This window comes from Bactrocera tryoni, chromosome 3 (assembly GCF_016617805.1).
Source record: "Bactrocera tryoni isolate S06 chromosome 3, CSIRO_BtryS06_freeze2, whole genome shotgun sequence".
Classification (NCBI taxonomy): Eukaryota; Metazoa; Arthropoda; class Insecta; order Diptera; family Tephritidae; genus Bactrocera; species Bactrocera tryoni.
This window is the reverse complement of record NC_052501.1, coordinates 13,834,949-13,858,339: the sequence shown is the minus strand read 5'-3', so window position 1 is coordinate 13,858,339 and position 23,391 is coordinate 13,834,949. Positions and strand designations below refer to the sequence as shown.

The 23,391-nt window shown below is 36.9% G+C and overlaps 2 protein-coding genes across 2 annotated transcripts; one reads left to right on the top strand and one right to left on the bottom strand.

Moving 5' to 3' along the window:
* Positions 1-9,002: 9,002 nt before the first annotated feature.
* LOC120770022 (general odorant-binding protein 66) lies at positions 9,003-9,757 on the bottom strand. The gene is made up of 3 exons (XM_040097119.1): positions 9,710-9,757; positions 9,281-9,629; positions 9,003-9,211 (listed from the first exon to the last, which is right to left on the bottom strand). The coding sequence occupies exons 1-3, from the start codon at positions 9,755-9,757 to the stop codon at positions 9,003-9,005; spliced, it is 606 nt and encodes a 201-aa protein (XP_039953053.1).
* Positions 9,758-11,031: 1,274 nt separating this feature from the next.
* Positions 11,032-13,428, top strand: LOC120773107. The gene is made up of 4 exons (XM_040102082.1): positions 11,032-11,040; positions 12,698-12,826; positions 12,896-13,055; positions 13,181-13,428. The coding sequence occupies exons 1-4, from the start codon at positions 11,032-11,034 to the stop codon at positions 13,426-13,428; spliced, it is 546 nt and encodes a 181-aa protein (XP_039958016.1).
* Positions 13,429-23,391: the final 9,963 nt, after the last annotated feature.

Below are 23,391 nucleotides of genomic sequence, written 5' to 3'. Positions count from 1 at the left end.
CACAGTTGCAAACGCAGCTTGTAATTTATAATGCGTATTTTTAAAAAAACTTTGAAAATTACGAAAAATATTTTAAATTTATTTCATAATAGTTCTATTTAACAGAGAAAATAATAAAACTAGTAATTTCAAAGTTATTGGTCTCATATAAAGGATGTAAGGTAAGCCGTAACCACGGCGTGCATGTTGGGTAACGCGAAATCACCTACGGCATTAATGGCATTGCGAACTACTAACGAACCTTACCTCGGATATCGACTCGGACTGAAGTTTTTGGATTTGGTTGACCACTGTGCTGGTGGCCGAGGTATTCCTTTACCTGAGTATGTGGGAGTGACACCGTGTTGCTGTTGGGGTAAATGTCAAGACTGCCTCCGTCTTAATCACACTTGTGCGACTGCGAGATCCTTATGGTCCATGAAGTCGTTTTGTCACTTCTTCCACTATTACCGGGCTTTTGCCACTTTGGAATTGAAATATCTCGGTAGGTACATCTTTGGCGAACCTAGCGAAGTGCCTACGATTGATGCCTACCAAGTCATTAGGTGGTAAGCTCAAAGCCTTCGCCGATTTATGGTATCACAAAGGACGAAAAACTGTCCAAGTGAGATCCATCGATTTTGAATAAAGAATACGACCTAACCTAACCTGTATAGATAAACAATTTAGTAAAATTCAACAAATCTATCGAGTATAATGGTAAGTGATTGTATATTATTATTTTTTAGCCTAACCCAAAATCAAATATTTTAGGGACGCAAAGCATTCAATGAAGGTCATCGAGAACTAGCCATATGCGAGTCATCCAACAACCTCTGTCAATAAGGATAACATACAAAAAATTATTATAACAGTTCTATAAAATCGTCGTGCTTGCATTAGTGGGATCATCTAAAGATCTCAACACATTTTGGTTAATGTTTTAGGTATGAAGCATGTCACTCCAAAAAAACTGAATCTTTTGTAAAAACCACACCGGAAAAGAGCTGCTTGAGAACTTAGTTGCCATTCTTATAGTTTATGAATACGACATCGAAACTGTTCAACTATCTAGCGAGTAGCCGAAACCGATAAAATCGAAGGTCGCTGAAGTCATAGAAGGCATTCTTTCAAGGTTTATAATAAGTGTATGGAAAATTGAATCGGTCGTTGGCATGGTTGTACTGGCTTAGAAGAATCCTATTTTAAAGACGATAGTAAATATATCCGTTATAATATAATATTTGAAGATGTGGTTTTTTATAAGTACGGGTCATTTTGATGAGATGGTACATAGTTACGACCAGTTTTAAGTACTAGGTCACTATTTTTCTGATAAAATTCTCATTATATTTCTTGAAGAAAATTTTTGAGATACATTTGTCATAATCCTCAAGACTCTTTATAAGCTCTGCTACTCCAGAAGAGGTGACTGGAGGCGAATGAAATTTTATAAATGCCAAAAATTTTAAAAAACTATGAACACATAGCTCTCTAAATTTGAATACTTATTTCGGGATCCCGAAAATAAATTTTGAAAACTACAAAGTTGTCCCGAATCCCGAAATTTTGAATATTTTACTGATGGTTGTGCTTAATGTCTCCGTGAATCTATAATAAGAAAATATTGGGAAACCGCGTGGTTAATATTCTTCTTAAGTAATACTTGAAGTCCAAACTTGGAACTACATTTTTAAATCAAACTCTCCACCCGTAACTTTAAGAGACCTGCTTTTTGGTAATAAATATTTAAAGAGCTAACATTAAGGCTTTTGCTGATAAATCATTATAGTCTAGCATTCAAGCCTTAGTGTCTCAGTTCAACTTAAATCTTTCTTTTATTAGTCATTATGAAGGAAAGCTTGCAGCCTTTCTTCAAATTATGAAGCAACAAACGAATGTCTTTGGTCAAAATGCGCAACACGAATCCAATGAGAGAACGCCATAAACAATGCAAAGCATAGCAGCGCTCTTTATTTGATTAAAATTTCAATTTCGCAAATGTATGATTGCAAGGACTTGCAAAAGGAACAAGAGACAAAGCAAGCAAGAGCAAATATTTTTGCATTTTTTCACCAGCAAATTCGTTTTTTTCTCACTGTTTTTTGAGGTTAGCATTTTCTAATGCACGAAATCACATGCGTTTGCTGACCAGACGGTATTTGGCAATTTATACATTTTTTGCGCTGTCTTCTTGCAGCAGCTTTGAGCTGAGAATTCGCACACATAAAGCACTGAAGCTTTAGTTGTACATTTGTAGTTGTTGTTGTTTTTTAAGAGCGCTGTTGTTGTTATATATTTATTGTTAACAGTGTTGTTATTTTTTAAGAGCGCTGTTGTTGTTGTTGTCATACTTTTTTCAACTGTGTTGTTCTTGTTTTTGATAACAGTGTCGTTGTTGTTGTTGTTGTTAACGTCGTTATTATTGTTGTTGTTTTTGTTAACAGCTTTGTTGCTGCTTGTTGCCAGTGCAATCAACATTTCTTTATGCGCTTTTTGTTTGTGTATTTATGCCTTATGCGTTGTTGTTGTGTTTATTATTGCCGCTTGCGGCCATCGTTGCTTTGCTGTGCTTTATGTGCGCTTTTCTCGGACGCGGAACGCCAAACGGGCGAACAAATGCACAAACAACCGTTACTCAGTTGCAGTCTCGACTGTTTTATGCTCGGTTGCCTGCTCGGCTGGTGGTTGTAGGCAATTTCGGTTACAGCGGCTTGCTTGTAAGCCTGGTCTGCGTGCTTCCTTGTTGGCCTGTGTTGCCGTCTTAGCACTTTCTCAAATTATTACCACTAAATTTGGAATTATTTTTATGGTGCAGCATGAAATTTATTAGGCTTAAGTGCATTTGGCTGTTTATTTGAAGAAGAGCGAGGAAGAAGAAGAAAACAAACAAAAATACTTTACTCTAAATTGAGTGAATTTTTCAAATCGGCCACATCATCAAGCGTGGTCAGCTACTAAATTCCATTTCAATGCCCACTTATTAAGCGTTGCCAGCTTGTTTTTTTTTTATATTTTTGCACTGCTAAATTTCCTCTTCATTTCACTAACACATTTCTCAATGGCTGCCTTGCTCAGCTTCCGAACCATCCACTGATTATGGTGCTACGTGTGGTATGAGCGACATTTATACAGCTTGCACCCGCATAGAGTGAACACACATATACACGCACACACACTCACACAAGCGCATACATTGAACAAGCGTATTATTGTCAGCTGCAGCTGTTCGAAATGCTCCTTAGTTATTGCAGCTGCTTTATTTCCACTTTTGGAATTTGCTGTGCCTTCACTTTGCTGTTGTTGCTGTTGCCCTTGTTGAAATTATACTCCTTAGCGCTGTAATAATTTTCTTAAAGGAATTCTGCTTCCGGCAGTTTTGCTAACAAATTTCTCTCGCATTTATTTATACGCCGCTGGCTGGCTGGATTTTTATTTAGCCAACACTTGTGCTATTGCAACCGTTCTTGTTGTTGTTGTTTTGTTGCTCTTCAATACTGTTCGATATTCGTTACTTGTAAAGTGGGTACTTGTATTTATTTGCTTTAACTTCCGTTTCCGCTTTGGGTGTGTGTGTGTTTGTAAATTTATGAAGTGCGGCGAATTATTTCAGCAACTTGTTGGAGTTGGGGGCGGTGGGGTCAGAAGGGTCGGAAGGAGAAATGTAAACTAAGAAATATTGAATGAATTGATGTAGAATTTCCTTTAGAATGCGTATATATGTATGTATGAGTGTGTGTCTGTCAGTACACACACATACACACATGCATGTTTAACGGATATGTCTGCATTTCTCTGCCTCCCCACAGCTCTTGTCTAGCTGTTGCATTTCTTTAAATATATATTTATGCCTCACATTCACCTTGATGCCAGCAATTTATTGCCACAATTTTTTGCAACACAACGCAATCTGAGAGGAAATGTCGGTGCAAAGCGCTTAAAAAAACACTAACAACACAAATAAAAATAAATTTTCACGCTTGCAGCAAATGGCGCTGAAAATTGCAAAATGTGTGACCCGCAGCTGTGCATTCCGTTAGTTTATATGTTAATATTGTACAACAAATATTTGATTTCGGGATTCGGGATTAGTAGGCACTTGTTTAAATTTTTGCATTTCTGTGTGGAGCTGACCTTCGAAATTTGGTGCTTAGATATAAAGCTTTTTGATTCAACTAAAATAATAATATTTCAATCAGTCCCGAAATATTTCGGGATCCCGAAATTAAGTTTTGTAAATCCCGAAAATTTTAATTGTTCATTGTTGGTTAAATTTGAATACTAGCACAAGTAGCCCCGAAGTTTTTCGGGATCCCGAAATAAAGTTTAGTAAATCCGGAAAATTTGAAATGTTCTTAGTGGTCTAAATTTGAACACTCGCACAATCAGGCTCGAAATATTTTGGGATCCCGAAATTAAGTTTTGTAAATACCGAAAATTTTATTTGTTCATAGCTGTCTAAATTTGAATACTCGATCAATAGCTCCAATAGTTCGTGATCCCGAAATTAAATTTTGAAAAGTTCAAAATTCTCTAAATTGAAAACCAGCTCAAAGAGTTCCAAAAATGTTTTGAAATAAATTTGGTAAATACCGAAAGTTTGGTTACTTTAAAGTTGTCTAAATTTTAACATCAACAGTGTGCACATGGGTATAAGAGACAAGTGCTTATGATACTTATATAGAAGGAATTCAATGAAGTTCACGGGAAATAAAGTTTTAAAAAAATGTAAATAATTACATAAAATATGCACACACATACATATTTAATATTGTTAAAATGTAAACTAAATTTCGAAATATATGAGTGTTACATACACATATTCTCCATATTACGATTTGAAGTGACCTCCATCACAAATTGCGGACAGACGCAAGAACACTATTCGATTAAAACTCTTGCAGACCTCTGAGTATGTTCCCCCAGTTACTATAAAGTTGGTGTGGTAGGTGTATGTTGAGACGACAGAACAAAACGAGAAGGGGAGCATGTGAAGTGAATGCATCATATTTTCTGAAATCCCGTTGAGCTGGTGAGCATGTAAATATGAGGCCTAAGGTGATGTATATTGAATTCTACTTAACCTAACCTTATAGTTTTGCAATTAGATTAGGTTGAGAAGTTCATTATAACAAGGAACTCCCTTGGTCAGCTTCGAACAACGGTGTATTCAGTTCCTTACAGAAACTCCCCATTCAACCTTCCTGCTAGTTTCGACCCATCCGCGAAAAAGCTTACTGCGCCTCTTCTACAACGACTTCTTTACTAATACGACCGTGTAAACTGACGGTGAACAATACCAAAAGCTCTGTCAGGATCTTGAATGAACTCTCCGAGCCGTTCGACACGAGACGAGGTTTCAGACGAGGCCGATGAAAATAATTCGAGCTGCAGAGCTGAATAGAGAGGGTACAATCTTCCACAAGAGTGTACAGCCGCTGGCGTATGCTGGTGATATTGATATCATTGACCTGAACAACCGCAACGGTGGTTCTGCTTTCTTCAGAATGGATAAGGAAGCGAAGAAAATGGGTATGTTAGTGAACGAGGGCAAGACGAAATATCTCCTGTCATCAAACAAATAGTCGGCACTGTTGAAAGTCATAACATTGAGGTCGACTTTCGTCTATCTTGGGACCAATATTAACAACCACAACAATGGCAGCGTCGAAATCCAACGCAGAATAACTCTTGCTTACAGGTGCTACTTCGGACTTAGTAGGCAATTAAGAAGTAAAGTTCTCTCTCGAATAAAGACCAAACACTACAAGTCACTCATAATTCCCGTCCTGCTAAATGGTGCGGAGGCATGGACGATGTCAACATCTGATTATTCGGCGTCACGAGTTTTCGAGAGAAAGGTTCTGTGGTTCTCTAAAACATAACTTCAGAGTATAAGTATAAAAATATATTTTCTCTTATGAGAGGAGTGCTACATTGTGGTAAACCAAACCTAAAACAAACTAATCTAATACTATATCAATCAACATAACTTAACATAATGCACAGTAACCCTAATTAATATATTCCTACAAGAACCAAACCCAACTTTTTGTAACCAAAAGCAGAAATGGTACATAACAATGGCATTTGGGCGAAGTTTAGACTTCTGTAAATCGTATCTTTTGTCACATTACAAGTTTGTTTTAATAATTTAAATTGTTCTGCGCAGAACAAATGAAAAGTGAAAACAAAACATACGCAACAATAGGCCAACTATAAAACTATTAGGTTAACTGCTCATCAGTCATTCATCTGCAGAACCTTGCCTCATGCATAAGTAGTTGCGGGCACTGTTGCACGAGGCTGCAGTTGTCGTCAGCGCTGACAGTTTGTGATAACATGGAAAAGTTGCGTTTTGTATTCGGTGTATTTGAACGCTTTGTTTCCCACAAAATAACGTCAAAATTGAATTTAACAACTTTGAGTGGTGAAAGAAATGATGGCAAAATGAGAAAGCTGACGAATGTACGAAACGCAGGCATGAATAGCGTGGGAGATAAAATCACAAACTGCAATTGTAAATATTACAGTTGAGCGGCAAAAAGTTTGGCAGCTTTTCATCTGCTGCTTTTGAATGCGAAATTACCCAAGTTTAGGGGGAGCGCACTAAAAAAAAAATAAATAAATGAAAGAAAAAAAGAGAAAAGTGGCAGCACTGCTCCACTGTCAATTGCTATGCGAATTTCCTTGAGGCACAACGGATGGCAAAATCCGAGTTCTTTGCTGCGGCGCACAGAGTTTGTCATTATGTCACAAATTGGAATACAAATTGCCTGCAACAAAGCGCAAAACTAGGGAAGTTGTAATTTATTTTGCAGAAAAAGAGGTGAGGAAATGATAGCAGAGGGGGTTGGCACCGAAAGTGGCGGCAGTGAGTGCAACAAAAATAGAATTTAGTTAGGGTAATGTAGAATTATTTGTTTTGGGTAGTTAGATTTTTAATATTTGTTGACAGATTTCAAAGCAGCTTAAGGGATATTCGGGCCTTCTTCAGAATTGAAACGAGGAAACTATTGAGATAGTATTAAATGTTGTCTTCAATTAGGCGCATTGTTGTGCTGAAATATAAAATTTATGCTTTAGCAAAGATATCAGCACTCGACCCACCACCCACTTCAGACCGAGACTTATAATTTATATTTATCTCTCAGACTTTTCTCGCATTCTCGCTGTAGGAACCTAACACTCTCCCCCACTAAATCCGAAGCGACCACATTTATAGCCTGGACGTAGGAGTACACACTTGATCTTAATATTGCAGTCGATGGCATTAAAATTCCGACCGTAAATAACCCTAAGATTTTAGGTGTGACACTCGACAGCCTGTGCTCCTTCACTCTTCACACGACGGCGATTATTGCTGAAACACATAGTCGCAACAAAATCCCTATGATGCCTCTTATCGAACATTTACACAGTGAGGCCCACATGCTCCCAGTTGAGGAGCTAATGAAGTCCTCTCCAAGCAGTTTTTGCTGGGGTGTTTTCATAGAACATTGATGAATGAAGAATGACATATTTGTAGTCAAACCACAACCCAATTCAGACGAAGAGCTTGAGTTGCTGCGAGAATCAAGAGTGGCCCTTACGCAGTTTCGTTCTGTATACTGTAGCGGGTTGAAGTCCTACTTATCCAGAATCGACCCCGACATATCAAACATATTTGCAGCATCCTCACATGACTCTAACCACTTCTAACTAACTCTTTAGCTAACTCCATTCATCTGACACCCATCTCCCTATTGTTTCGTCGAAACAGCACGTTTTCTGGCCTTACCGTTGGATGCCTTCGATCTTAGCTTTACTACCCTAACAACAAAAACAAACTTGATTTATTTTAAAGAAGTTAGGAAAATCTAATAACAAACTCACATCTAAGCAGTATGCTACTTAAATTAGTAATAACTGTAACATATCATATGAAAGCCTCTGATTTCCGGATGAAAATTTATCATAAACTGATCCATTAATTTGATTTTTTAAATTATAATAAAAAGAACTTAAAGAATTTTCATTATAATTTCTTATCCTGCAATGAAAAGTAATACTGTGTACACAATTGTTGCAAACATCCCGATGGGTCTGGCTGAGGAGTCGGCTTTATCCCGAACCCAATCATTTGGGTGGCAGCAAACATTCAGTAAAGTTCTTAAAGACATCGTCAAAAGAGATATTTTACAACGGAGCTGAAGACCCTACCTACATCAAAAGCATTATTACTGATGACAAGGCTTGGCTTTATGAATAAAAAACCACGTCAAAGTCGGTCAAAATACAAAGTAATGATCATCGCTTACTCTGAGAACCGATTTTTTTCAGGATCAAATAGTCAATAAGGAATATTCTTTGGCTCTGAAGCGTCTTCGTGAAAAAATCGTTGTAAAAACCGGATTTGTAGGCAGGAAATTCATTTACAAGACATTTTGTCCAAACACAAAATGAGAGTCATTGCTCAGTAACTCTGTTCGCCAGATGTGATTCGCTGTAACTTTATTTCTAACTAAAAATACCGCTTCGGAGAATGCGACATGAGTCTCTTTAAACCATTTACTGTCGATACAGAATACCATCCCAACTAAGGTTAATAACAAGTGTAAGCAAAATTTGATTAAACGTTGGCATGCTTGAATGGGCTTAATGGGAGCCTCTTTTTAAGGTGATGGTAAAGAATAAATGTGAAAGTGTTATTTTTTATTAATCCGATTCAAATTTGTTTTATTGTGGGTATTCTACGATTAAAATCTGTAAAAATTTTCATAGTTCCGTCCCAACTGCAATATTTCGAAATGTAATTAAAAATTACTTAATCGAAAGAGCCAAAGCATTTATTAGGGAACAATATAAAGAAGAATTATAGTTTACAGCTACAAAAAGTTTTTGAATTAATATTTATAACCTTAACCCTTCCAGCATAAAATTTAGATGTCATGTTCTAACTGTAAATTCTCAAACGATCATTTTTAATTTTCATATTCATAAATCATTACTTCAAATAACATTTGATCCACGGAAACTGATATTTAAATAGTCGTCAGTGCATCCTTGCATTTCTTGCTGAATTCCAACACAGTGTTGCACTCTTCCGTTTTAGCCCAACGATCCGCAGGACAGTTGTGGAAGAACTCACGTATTACGCAGGCCAGTATGACACCCGGTTTGGGATCGCAGAACTCAGCGTGAGCTTGGCGGAAGATTGGATTGGACAAGAACTGCGCGGTGTTCTCAACGGCTACGGACGAAAACAAACATATATAAATGAAGAAATTTTGTTTTAAAAACTACGCTACATTCTACTCACATTTGCCATGACAGTGATCAAATGCATTAATCATTTCCTTTGCATATTCTGGATCTGCTTTGGATTTGTTCTCGAAGTGCGTGCGTACCGCAGCCATATCCAAATCAGCGCCTTTCATGAATTGCAGTTTATTGAAGACACATTTGCCGAAGCACGTGCCCATTATGGCATGATCAACCGTTATGTCGACCATTGCCTCCTCATCGTGTTTGATGAATTTGAAGCCTGTCTCCTTTGCGCACGAGTCCACGACCTCCTGATAGCCATCGGGATGTTTGCAGCAATAGTGTATGCGATCCTCCTTAATCGACTCGGGATTGTCGCAGTCGATTTTAAGCGAGTTGCTGAGCTGTGTTGGATTCGCGATTGTAGTGCAGTGAAATTTGGTGACAGTTTTTTTATAAATTATAAAATAAGATGTAATATTACCTTCAATACCAAACTGACGGAAAATATTATCAAAACTAAATTCTTCATGGCGCAGCTCAGTGGGAAGTAGGTATGTCACAATAACTGTTGCTCTCAGTTTTTGCCGCAGTTTCGTTAAATTTTTCATTTTTATAGCGACCACTTTCCATTTGTTAGCGCTTTTAAGTCAAGCTATGCTCAATTTAGCGAAACTTATTTAATTGCAAATAATTTAATTTAAGTATTTGGTCGTTAAATTCTAGACTAATGGCGAACAAATGTGAAATGACTGGCACAGGTAGGCAACTTATGAAATATCACTGTGTTTTACAGATTTAATGTAATTATTTTTTGTAGTATATACCCAATCTTCTGTAGAATTATGTACAGCAGATAAGTTTTTTATAAAATAGCTTAAGCTATAACGGCCGGATGTCACGGCATACATGGATGTACTGGTCCTGAGTTTTTATTCCGGGCTTTGATTTTGGGTATCCTTCAAGTCCTTAAGGTATTCCATCTTGCCCTGATCCGACTGTCAGTCCTTTCTAAATATCGTTTTATTTAATTTTTAGTGACTTACGTATTTTCTGTACTGTTTCGGTAGCCAGACGGATGGTACTTTTGGCAATCTCATCAGCTATTTCGTTTCCTGAAATTCCTTTGTGGTCTGGAACTTATTATTTATGCAGCCGCTTTCCGGACAGCCGTTACATCTACTAGCTCTCTGCTTCTAAGAGCATTCTCTAACTTAGTGAAATGTGAGAATATTGTCTTAATTGTCGCTTGGCTACCGACGTATATATATAGTACTTAGATCTTCTTTATGTTGCATGCTACCCGTTAAGACTTCTGCCTGGAACATACTCCATTATTCCGAGTATTAGATTCCGACTCCAATTACATTAGCCATTTTTGATTCCTCTGTATAGTTCCACGTGCGAGTCGCAAGCTCCTGTGCCTTTTAGCGTGACAGGAAACCTTCTCTCGCCTCCTAAGGGATCTATACCCAAAGTTCCTTATGAATAACTCACCTAACGCCCACAACCTTGCAGCTGGGTTCATATTATTTATAAAATAAATACTTTGTTGAATTTGTATAAAAATGGTTTCCCCCAATTGTAAATATTAACATTCTCCACTTTCACACTAATGATAAACGTGATTATTGAGAGATCCTCTTCTATATTCAGATCTGCCAAATATACTATTTCATTAAACTTCTTACCAGAAAGCAGATCATAAGGTTATGATCATACATGGCGGAATTACGAAAAGAACTGTAATTCTACATGAAATTAAAAATCAATCGACTAACTGCCGTCTTCACAGATTGTACCAGAATGAAGATCGTAAAGCTATGGTCAAAATGCTGTAGTTTCGAAAACAACAGTTAGTCTATTGATTTTTGATACCCTTCCTTCAGAATTTTTCCAGATTATAAGTATAGCCTTTTGTTGTCCGAACTTTTTTTTATTGTATAGTATGATATTCGCTGATAACTTGATAGCTACTATAGTCGCTTTCGCTTCTGGCTGACAGATTTTATACTAAGGCAGTTTAAATAAGTAGAAAGACATTCAGAGTTTTGATATTGCCTGCAAAGGCTCGAAATTGATATGGCTTAGAGATCCAGTAAGTTATAAAAGTCACAAGCTTCGTTCGTCGAAAGTATGTATTCTGCGATCTTATAACTATTTTTGCTTCTTTCACTTTTGCGGATCTTGACTTCTGTGGAATTTGATTTTTTGTAATTGACCTATTTATTTGGATCATGATTTCTTTAGGTGTTGACGTTTTTGGACCCTTTCATCTTCGAAACGTTTATAATTTTGTCACGTTCTCCTCTATTGCTCGGCTCTTGCCAGACTGAGATTGAAATATATCGGTAGTTACACCTTTAGAGATTATACCGAAGTGGTTGGGATTGTTTTAACCGCTTTAATAAATTTGTGGTGAGCTCAAAACGCTTTGTCAATCTATTATGTGATGCGGTTTTAGAAGTTTTTGGGTAACACAAAGAACAAACATATGTCCAAATGAGATCCAACGATTTTGGATTAACTCTGCTACATAAACCAACCCAACCTGTCATAATTAGTATTTCTTAACTCTTCGTGGGCGAATGAAATTTTTATAAAGGTGATTTTTGACAGTACGACTAAAAAGTTCGAGGTTTTCTAAGGTACTGGCTAGATTCGGAAACTATGTAGGTATAATACAACAGTGGTTCGTATGTGGTTGTAACTTATTCCAAAAAAAGGAAAACGAGATTGGAAATGAACATCCGAATGGCTTGAAATAATGCAAGAGATGGATTCATTCGCAGGCTTAAATGGCTGGTAAGTATTTATCCAGGTGATTTTTCATCAAAATATTTTAAATTACTGCGTAATTATTTTGTTATTTTATATCAGTTATCAAAGTTTGATTTCAAAAATAGCTTATATTAAATGAGTTAAAAATTTCAATTTTGCCATCGTTTTAATTGAGATTTCATTAATCTCATTAATGAGTCAATTAAATTAGTAATTAAATTGACAGTAGCATTAGTAGTATGTACATTCGAAGGTCATTACCAACAAAAATATATATTTAAATTCAGTTAAAATCAGTGTATATTTTTAGCCGAAAATAATACCAGAGACACAGTTGTTGCGCGCAGAGTTCCAACACCATAACGGAAGAAACCTAACTATGCAGCCAAGTGAGATTTTGTGCCTTGTGATATGTCTGAAGGTGGGCAACTGAAGTTAAAAGATTCAATTATATTTATATTAATGCTTGAGTATTTTATTTAGCTGTTTGTAAGAGCATTTGGGGACACGGCTGCCAGCGATATTGGCACGCTCGATGAGAAAAAGTGCAGCAACGCGGTAACGCTTTTGAATATTATGTAGAGACCATTTCTGATTGCTATAATATTTATGATATATTTTCGAATTTGCTGTGTCACTTTTTTGATTTTTTGTGTTACTTTTTCGCTAAATTTGACACAATGGTTAACAGCGCAAAGGCTGCTGCGACAATTTACATATAATCTTCGATGAGGTAACAGCGAAATGCGTGCTCTTACACAAGGACAAAATTCCGGCGGAGGACGAGAAAAGCCCCACTAAATTGATTGGCTTTTTATCAGTAAATAATTGAATAAACTTTTTCAAGAAACAGCTAAATACTTATTTATTTTCCTGTGTGCTGGCATAGTGTTTAGTCGAGTGCATTTATAAAAGTCGCAATTATTTCACCAAAGACGCTGAGGATATTGATATGCAAGCTGTGAAGGAGGATGTGGCGATTACGTATGCGGATCGTCCCAAAGAGCAGCAATATTATATTGAAATGTACGAATACTGTCGCAAAGATGGTGAGTAAAGGGATTTTTTCAAGTGAGTGGTAAAATTTATTATACATTTTTTTATTTTTTTTTATATATTTTTTCATACATTTTTTTTTATTATTTTTTTTTAATAAAAATACTGTTTCTTTCAGCTGCAAAGATTTACGGACAGATTAAGGGTAATCCCGCCAGCAAGATTTTCTTTAAGAAAGCCTGCAAACCTTATTACACATTCGTCTATTTATGCCAAGCTGAGTATCATAAGAAGACAACGTGTCCATACTTTACTTGGGAAGGTGACGAAAAACCACCAACAAAGCAAGAATGTAAATCGGCAAAGGATCAATGTTATAAGATCGATGGTTTAACTCCACCGGAGGAATATGAGTTCGACTCTTGAATCGCTAGTGGTTTTTCCATACTCTTGTCATACGCCAACTAAAGAGAATATATATTGTTGCGCTCTTAAAACGTCTTTTTAATAGAAAAATTATTGTTGCTCTCATAAAAATCCCAACAAAGCGAGGATATGTTATTGTTTTTATAATTTTCGTGAAATATTTGGTAAAAATGAATTTTAAGCAGTGGTTCTTAAACAGAGTCTTTTATTTCTGATCTAAGATAGGTATAAATGTAACGCTCGAGTACAAATATACTAGGAATAATTATGTGCCTTAATAAGAAAAGTTGTCGAGTCGGAACATAGGGAGGGGGATGTCAGATGTGTTGGGTTAGCTGGGCATTCGAAGAAATAGTTAAGACCATGCGGAACTCGTTACATGCTGGTTATATATTAGATATGTCGATGTCGATTCTGGATAAGTAGGAGCTTAACCTGCTACATTATTTAGGTTGAAGCTGCACGGGTCACTCTCGATTCTCACGGCAACTCGATAATGACCTTCGTAGTTTAGGGTTGTCAGCTCCAGCCACTTTTCAACTACTTTTATCATTCTCCGCAAAAAAAGAACATAAATCTTTGCAATTTATTATACGGACTATTTCAAGATTAGCTGGACAACTTCTATCTACAAAATCTACTTTCTAACTATTAGGGTGAAAATAGACGATAAGAGTTAGTCTAAGGTGCAACCTCAACCGACTAAGATTGTTAGATAATTGGATCGTTGTAACTTTCTCTCACAAAGAGACAGACTTTCGTTGGAATACACAAGTTCTAATGAAAGGTCTCTAGAAATCCATTTAAGTTTATGGCTCTGATTATGATATGATGATATCCATTATGCCCGATTTACATCAAATATGCACTGTGTTCGATAATTTTTTGCAATTTTAGAGGTAGCTTAAGAATGCCACTCTCATAGAATCCTTTGTCTCCTATAAAAAACTGGGGTAGTTGATTTTCATAAGCTTCTCTTAAAGGGAGTTTTTCCAAGCAAAATCTTTCACCTTGAACAGGAACAGTTAGTCATTACACAGTGTTTATAATTAAAATCCTCAATTCTAAGTTCCCGAAGCTTCTGCCGAGTCGCTATCGATGTGTTTGACCTGCTGTTGTCCTGTTGGATCACAATTTCTCTCCTATTGGCCAAATCCTTAAGACTTACGGCGACGGTGCATTTGTTGATAGAATTGAATTAAGAGCTTGGTCGAAGGGTAATATAGAACATAAAAAAATCTTTTGGTTTAACGTTGTCCTAAGTGACCACCATTCATTACCAGAAACTATCCGCTTCATAAGATTTTGTTGCGAGTGAGCGATTTTTAGAATTCGTTCCGTGAAGTTTTTGCCTTAATTCGTATGGAACGCACATCTCGAGCTCTTTTTTTATTCCGCAATTGGTATCAAGAGAAGTGTTTTAGCTCCTAGGAAATAAAAATAGTATTTACTTTAGATTACCGGAACGAAATCGACGAAACCTTACGATTCATTCGCTATTCATAAATTAGGACTATAAACACTGTTCATATTTTTAGCCATTTGGCTGGTGTTTTTCCATATTTGATGTATTCTTAAGCCATACTAAGTCAGCTAATGCCAAAACTGTCTGAAAAGTTTTTGAGTACCAATCTTATCTGCCTAACGATATATATAGTGCAATTCGAACGCACTTATAAATCTGGAGATATATATTACATAAGTCACTTATTCGAAAGGCAATGAAATTCGAGACTAGAATAGACGTTATGCTTTCTTAGCAGCAGGCGGATTCAAAATTAGATGTTGGAGATATTGCCCCCCCCAAACGCTAAATGGCTTATTACCACTCTAAAAAATATAACGTAACAGAAATTTAATCCAGAAAATTACCATTTTATTTCAGAAACAAAATCTAAGACTGTCTCCATTTTTGAATATAATAAATACTGCTAAGATACCACTGAAGTTACAAATTGTAGCAAGATATGCAGATTAAATTGTTAATAAAACCAATCAGATCCGTAACACAAAGTGCTAAATTTGAAACGAGGCAGATTGATAGAGAACTCGAAATAGATGCTGCATTCACTCCATCCGTGATCTGTTCGATTGATACATTCTCCGCGGCTTATCCTCCAAGTTTACCAACATTCCAAAGCCAACAGCTGCCAGCTAAAACATTGTGCATTGATTATTCTGAGCGCTCTTTTTCGACACTTTGCTGCATGAAAACGTGACGAAGGAGGAACATGCTTTAAGATAGATTGATCGCAAAATGACATTGAAGTCACTTCAGAAGAAAACCTCGACAGATTCTCAAAACTTGGTCCACATCGTTTTGTTTTGTGAAATTTTTCTGTGTTATACATTATATTGCAATAACGTATGTCACCCGCACATTTACGATTTATAAGTTAGTAGGATTTGATATTAAAAAGTCGACTTGAAAATTGTCCACCATGATAACTCTGAAAGTTGATGCCACTGACTCCGAACTTCGGCAGTCAATTTTAATAATTTCGTTGGATGGTATATCTACCCATGATGAAATGGCAAACCTTAGTGAAGAGAAATGTCAAAAGAGTGGGAAAAAATAGGGAGTCGCTTTATGTCCTATCGGTGTACATTTTCATAAAAAGTTTTCACGCTGAGTTCTTCATTATAGAACCGAAAAAAATCAACGCAAATATATTTGGGTATAGGATAAAAAAATCCCTGTAATAATTCAATTAAAAATACAATACGACATGCAAAGTCATAGGTGTATATCTACATGTAAGCACTGAAACGGCGATTACTTTCTCGTTGTTGTTGTTGCTCTGACAATTTGTAGCAAGCAGTATGGTACATACGAGCAGGAAATGCCTATAAAAGCAGCTAGTTAGCGGCCAACGATTACCGCTTGGTAGGATACAGCGACAATCTTACATGAAAACAGATGAACACATGTATAAGCCTATACATGGTTTGATTTATAAAAATATACAGTTATATACACATAATGTCCTCTTTAACTACGAGCAGCAGGACTTCAACCTTTTCTGCTTTACAAATGGCGCAACAAACAATAGGATTCAAGCACATGCCACTTTATGTGCGTACATTTAAATGTTTCGAGCGTCGGCCTACACGGCGTATGAGCAATATGTTCTGCATTGACAAAGGACACAGTGCCGGCATTCCGCTGTTGGTGGTTTGGTGTACAGTCACGAAAGTGTTAACGGAGGCAGACACTCCAATAACACACACACAAATACCCACACACATAAATACATAAGTGGGTGCAATCGCGCCAAAGTAGGAAATGCCGTTTGTCCTTATATATTTAATATGTAGCCGTGTATTTTACGTGAAAATTTATGTTTGTATAAACAAATGTAATCTCATTCGCCATGAAGTAGCGCAGTTCGCTTTCCAACTACAACTACATACATACAGAGGTGCTCACATGTATTATTTTGCGTGTTAACTGCGGCTAAATGTGCGTGCTTCGGCCGTTGGCCACTGATATTTGTAGGCTTGTCTGTGATTGCTTGGCGGTGGCTTGGTGTTGAAATAATTTACAATATTGTGATAAATTTTACTTAATTAACCGCACAGCTCGAAATAAGCTCATTTGCTTGTCGAACGAGTGTCAAGTGCCCAACCTAACCCAACCCAAAATTGGCTAGCGACAAGCAGTATGCACTCTGAGGTTAACTGCAGAAAAAATGGGCTGGAGCTTATTTTGTAAGTGGATGCGTGAGCAACACCTTCCTTTATTGAGGTAAAGCAATATATCGGAAACATGTATGAGTGTGGATTAATTTGGTGCACAAAAGACTTATTAAATTGAGTTTATAAATACTTCAATTAGACTTTTGCGATTGTGTTTATAGGGAAGCTCTTCGAAAGCAACTCATAATTTTGCTGTTGAAAGCAGGAAAAATAATATTTTAACTACCGAACTAATATTCGTTGAATATTGAAATGATTATTCAAAGAAGCGTTGCGTTAAAAAATCGAATATTTGTAATAAAAGATTTTATACCCTTTTCTTATGTAAACTGTATACCAGTGAGGGCGGTATCTATGACTTTATGTGTTATTCTACATCGACCGGAACAAATGGTTATCAGAAGGAGAAAAGTTTGGGCTATCAAGCGGGTGGAAAAAAGTCTCCCAGCCAATATGATGTTTTCTGAGAATCGATCAATTCTATTTAATGAGGTATTATCTGTAGAGCTCCCCACTAATAGTTTCATCGGGTTTTAGAAGCTCATAGTACAACATTGATGACACTCCGAATCAGTCTTTTGGCACAGTCGTCGAGTAACACATCGCTTGGCTTTGTCTACCCAAGGGTGTGGTGCTCTATCAATTTTTACCATTTGACAAATCTCCAAATTGAGATCCCTTATTCGGCGATCAATATCGCCAAATATGATGTTTTACGTTGATATGGCTGGCTGGCCAGGTTTCACCTATCATTTTTATACTCTCGCAACAAAGTTGCTAAGGAGAGTATTATAGTTTTGTTCACATAACGGTTGTTTGTTAGTCCTAAAACTAAAAGAGTCAGATATAGGGTTATATATACTAAAGTGATCAGGGTGACGAGTAGAGTTGAAATCCGGATGTCTGTCTGTCCGTCCGTCCGTCTGTCCGTCCGTCCGTGCAAGCTGTAACTTGATTAAAAATTGAAATATCATGATGAAACTTGGTACACGTATTTCTTGGCTCATTAAGTTCGAAGATGGGCAAAATCGGCCCACTGCCACGCCCACAAAATGGCGGAAGCCGAAAACCTGTAAAGTGTCATAACTAAGCCATAAATAAAGATATTAAAGTAAAATTTGGCACAAAGGATCGCATTAAGGAGGGGCATATTTGGACGTAATTTTTTTTGGATAAGTGGGCGTGGCCCCGCGCCCTACTAAGTTTTTTGTATATATCTCGAAACTACTATAGCTTTGTCAACCAAACTCTATAGAGTCGTTTCCTTTAGGCATTTCTATATACAGTTCAAAAATGAAAGAAATCGGATAATAACCACGCCCACCTCCCATACAAAGGTTATGTTGAAAATCACTAAAAGTGCGTTAACCGACTAAAAAATAACGTCAGAAACACTAAATTTTACGGAAGAAATGGCAGAAGGAAGTTGCACCCAGGCTTTTTTTTTCAAATTAAAAATGGGCGTGGCGTCGGCCACTTATGGACCAAAAACCATACCTCAGGAACTACTATACCGATTTCAATGAAATTCGGTATATAATATTTTCTTAACACCTTGATGACATGTACGAAATATGGGTGAAATCGGTTCACAACCACGCCTTCTTCCAATATAACCCTATTTGAATTCCATCTGATGCCTTCTCTGTATAATATATACATTAGGAAATGAAAATACAATTCAATACTCAAAGTACACAAATTGATCTAATCTAATTAATTTTACAGCAAAATAAAAAAAATATGTAAATGACGGATAATGAAATCTCGATTATCACTTTATCATGCGAGAGTATAAAATGTTCGGTGACACCCGAACTTAGCCCTTCCTTACTTGTTATATTTAGAGTTGTCGCATTGGATCCATTTTTAATCAGATGCGACAATCCGATGCAGAAACGATTTTTTTTGCAGTTTCAGCCTTTTCACATACAAAATCGTATTTCAGCGTCTCTCAAATTCAAACATAGTTTTCACGATAGTTGGGTCTACAGCGTTTTTCGGGAAAGTAATAGGACTGAGACGATTAAAAAAAAATTATTGAACCAGACGTTACATTTCTTTATTAGATCTTTAAGTTGGACTCCGTAAGAGGAAGTCTCTTTGACCATATCCCCGAAATTCTGTTCACATATAAAATTTCATAAAATTTTCAAACCAAAAATCCACAATAAAACAAAGGAAGCATTATTTTTGAAAAAATATATAAAACAAAGCTTCCTAATACAATGGCTGTAGCTTGTGTGTTGAAATATAAATAGCAAAATCCAAGATAAAAAAAAATTCTAAATTTTTATAAACCTAAACCATTTATGGGTAACTGCAAAAACATTAATAAATTTTTGTTGAATAACTAAGAAAACGCTATGAAATTATTTTTTTTCTCAACGTTGTGCTCATTAGTATGAATTTCTGATATTTGGAAAACTTTGAAAGTGTTCAAAAATTGTACCCATAAAATGAAGCATCCCCTACCATTCATCAACCTTTTTCTACGAAATACCTTTTAAACATTTATAATATTTTCACTGAATTCCCCCTTGAATTTCAACACAAATACTCCCATCCATTTAGCTATCGGCTTCAATTTTTCAACACTGATCGCATTTATTTGCTTATAAATTATTTTTCTATTCATTAGAGTTCAATTTTGGCATTTTGTTTGGGAAAGTTAACTCAAACGCCCGGCAACACACATACACACTCGCTCTCGCATAGTTACTTGTAGGCCTGCATACATAACCTATTTTAGTATGTATGTGTGCGCCTTTTATTCCTCTGGGTAGTTCATCCACATTTATCTTCGCATCCCCTTTACCGTTATCTGTGTATTACTGCCTTACTACTACACACACACATATATGCACATAGCGACATTCATCTCTCGGGACTTTCGATAAATGAGCAACACACATTTTGCGGTATTTTTCAACTTTTTGTTTTATCTCGCACTCCCCCACCCCTTGGTATCTTATATCTGCTGTCAGATGCAATGCTGTCAGTGCCTGGTTGTTGCTGGTGGCAAGCTGCTGGCTGCAGGCCATTTTCAGTTGACAAATTGTATGAAATTTTTTAACATTGATTATTTGCGATATCTTTCTGCGCCCTCAGGCCTAGTAGTATGAGGCACAGTGGTCGAAGAAGAATAAAAAGTGTGGTGATTGAGATTGTTGTAAAATACTACCGATATTTTGATATTTTTAGAAATTGAATTACAAAAAAAAAAAAACAAAAATATCTTTGAGTGCTAAGAGTTAAAAATAAGTTCCAAGATTAAGTAATTAGAGAGTAATCCAATGTTATTCCTTTAGCGAAGTGAGAGCAAAATCTTCTTGTTCGTTTTGATTTTTTTTTTTGATAAATCTGAGCTAAATTACTACTGCTTCCTCCATTTCGTGTCAGCGAAAAATTACGTGGATAAGTAAACTGACACACTGTGCAGTACAGTACTAAACTTGCTTTCCAAAACCCTAAAAACGTATTATAGTTTTAGGCGCATTGTGAGGCTTTTGACGCACAAAACCTAGTTTAGTGAAACACTTTGAGGTCCACAGGGAATCGCATACAAAACCGATTTCATTCACACAATCACACAAGTGAGCTCAGACATACGCCTTATAACTGTATATATAAATAAAACATACGCACACACATATACTAAAAGTGAAAAGTAGAACAAAGACAACACAAACAGAATTTCTGTTGCCAGCAAAGAAAGAGTACGAAATATACCGATGTGTTGAAGCAGCCGAAATGGTGTGACGAATTTTTGAGAAATGATTTTATTAGCGTGATTTTTATTTGGCCATAATTCATTTGTGGCAGGCGTTGTTTGATAACAGGCCATACACACATACATATAAATCTACTACATGTACAGGTTTCTACTTTTTATCTGCGTTCTTTTCTATCTCCAACAACTATTTATTGTCTATTTTATGTTCTTTGCTCTCTTCTTTCAAAATTTGCGCTGAAAAATTACGAAAATATGCAGATGCGTTTTCCGTTTCCATTTCAGCGTCTTAACACTCCCTACGCAGCGCATCATTAATCTGTAATTGATGAAGTGATTCTCATTCGATCTCATTCGAGGCTTTATCGGCTGCTACTCAAAGAATTTGCGCTATCGATGCCGGAATTAATGTGTTTGCTTTGAGAAGCGTGCAAAATGACTGAAGACACTGTGAGCTGAGCCGAAAATTTTAATGTGACCGTCAAATTGGAGTTTAAAATATTACAGGAAATCACTTCTAAATCGTTTGTGTTGTGTTACGAATGTATGGAAGCTTGTGATTGGATCTAAATCTTCTGATACGTTTCACATGGAAGTATTTTAAGGCGCTAGCAACACAAAATTATTAACTTCCACATTTATAGGTATTTTAATATTACCTGATTAGCTGGGCTTCATTTTATAGGACTGCTCTTTTCTGGTTAGATTTTGAGAGAACTCAAACTTCTTTACTTGCGTAGAAACCGTTTACGCGGTTATAGTAGATGATAGAGTCATGTTTGGAGGATGGAGTGATGTGCAGAAGATCACGCAAGTGAGAAAAGTTTTCGGACCGCCTTTCAGAAACATTTCTTTTGATAATCGCAGTTTTGCACGAATAGCTTAAAAGCCGAACTTGAGCTACTCGTAGTTAATAGGACAGCCGTGGTGGGTTGCTTCGATTTATTAACAATATGGTGGAAATTTTGAAGTTTTAAAATCATTAGAAAGCATTTAAAAGTACTGATAATAATGTTAGCAGACTCTTTGCAGACCATCAAGCCAATTAATTGCAAACTCTTTGTCAACAGACCTTATGCGTTTTAGGTTAGTTCTTTTCATCGAAACAAACGTGTGAATCTAACAAAGATTAAATGCACGAAAGATCTCATGATGTGCTATCGCTTGGCTGGTAAATCCTATGGCTACTAACCAAGGATTATCAGGTAGATGTACTCTATGTCATTGCTTTATATGGAGCTTTGGTGTGGTGATTGAAAACACCACAGACTTCGGTAAGACTTCAAGTATTGAAACATTGGGGGCTTTGTGTACATGTCCAACGGCCGTCAAAGCGATCTCAACCTACGATCTTAAATCTCTGTTGGTACAGAAACGTGTAGAACTGGCTGAAGTGCTTATCCGCTCTGCAACTGCTTCCAGAACGGTAAGACTGGAATCCTATAATGCGGTTGGATGTGAAGTGGACCAGATGCTACTATTCAAGGAGGAGACAGTGGAAGGCGAAACATGTTGGTAAAAACTTAAAGGCATGGCGTGAGGGTAATTTTGCTATTGTGTGGTAACAGCCTCACTAATTAACCTCTCCAGAGACACTGCAGGTCTCTTTCACATGTTGGACGTGGCTACGTCTAAGATGGTTCATCTATTGACTGTTATTTTCGATGGCTCGTTCGAGCGTGATGTTTTGCTCTAAGCCCAAAACCGAAGCGGGATTGTCCGTATAAACTTAAGACTTTAAACATCCGCACAGGAAAAAGTATAGCAGTGTGATATCACATGATTTTGGTGGCCAATCGAACGTGTAATTATCTGCTCAAATAAGTGTTCTCTCAGTAATCTAATCTAATTGATTGATGTGATGTGTGGAAGTGACGTCGTCATGTTGAAACCAAATTCCGCCGAGATCACGAGCTTCAATTTCAGGCGTCAAATTACGTTCTCACCGGCATCATTTTTGAGGAAATATAGATCGATGATGGCAGCAGAATGGAGTCTCTTCAGGTTGTTCTTCGTCCCAAATGTGGCAATTTTGCTTGTTTACATAACCATTGAGCCAGAAATGGACCTCATTGCTAAACAAAATTTGGTTCGAAAGCGTCGAATCTTCGTGGAATTCGTCAAGAGCCTATAGAGCGAAGCAATGTCGCTTGGGAAGATCGAGCGGCTTCAGTTCTTATACAAGCTGTATTTTATACACTTTCAAGTCGTTCCTTACATCAGTCCGCGTTACTACGATCGGCGCCGAATCGACTTTCCACGGTCTTCGTGTGTACTATCCGACACTACGGCTGTTATAGTGTCTTCACTGCGTGCTGGCCGTGGTCTATTCGGCTGAATGTCATCCAATAATGAAAGTTGGGTCTCAAGATATTTAATGGTGTTGCAAAGAGTACTCTCGGTAGGCCGATTATGTTGTCCATAACTTGAGTAAGGCACGCGAAACATATTCTTTACAGAACGTGAATTTTCGCAATAAAGTTGAACGATTCGTAAACTTTGTTCAGGCGTATGCCTTTCCGTGATGAAAT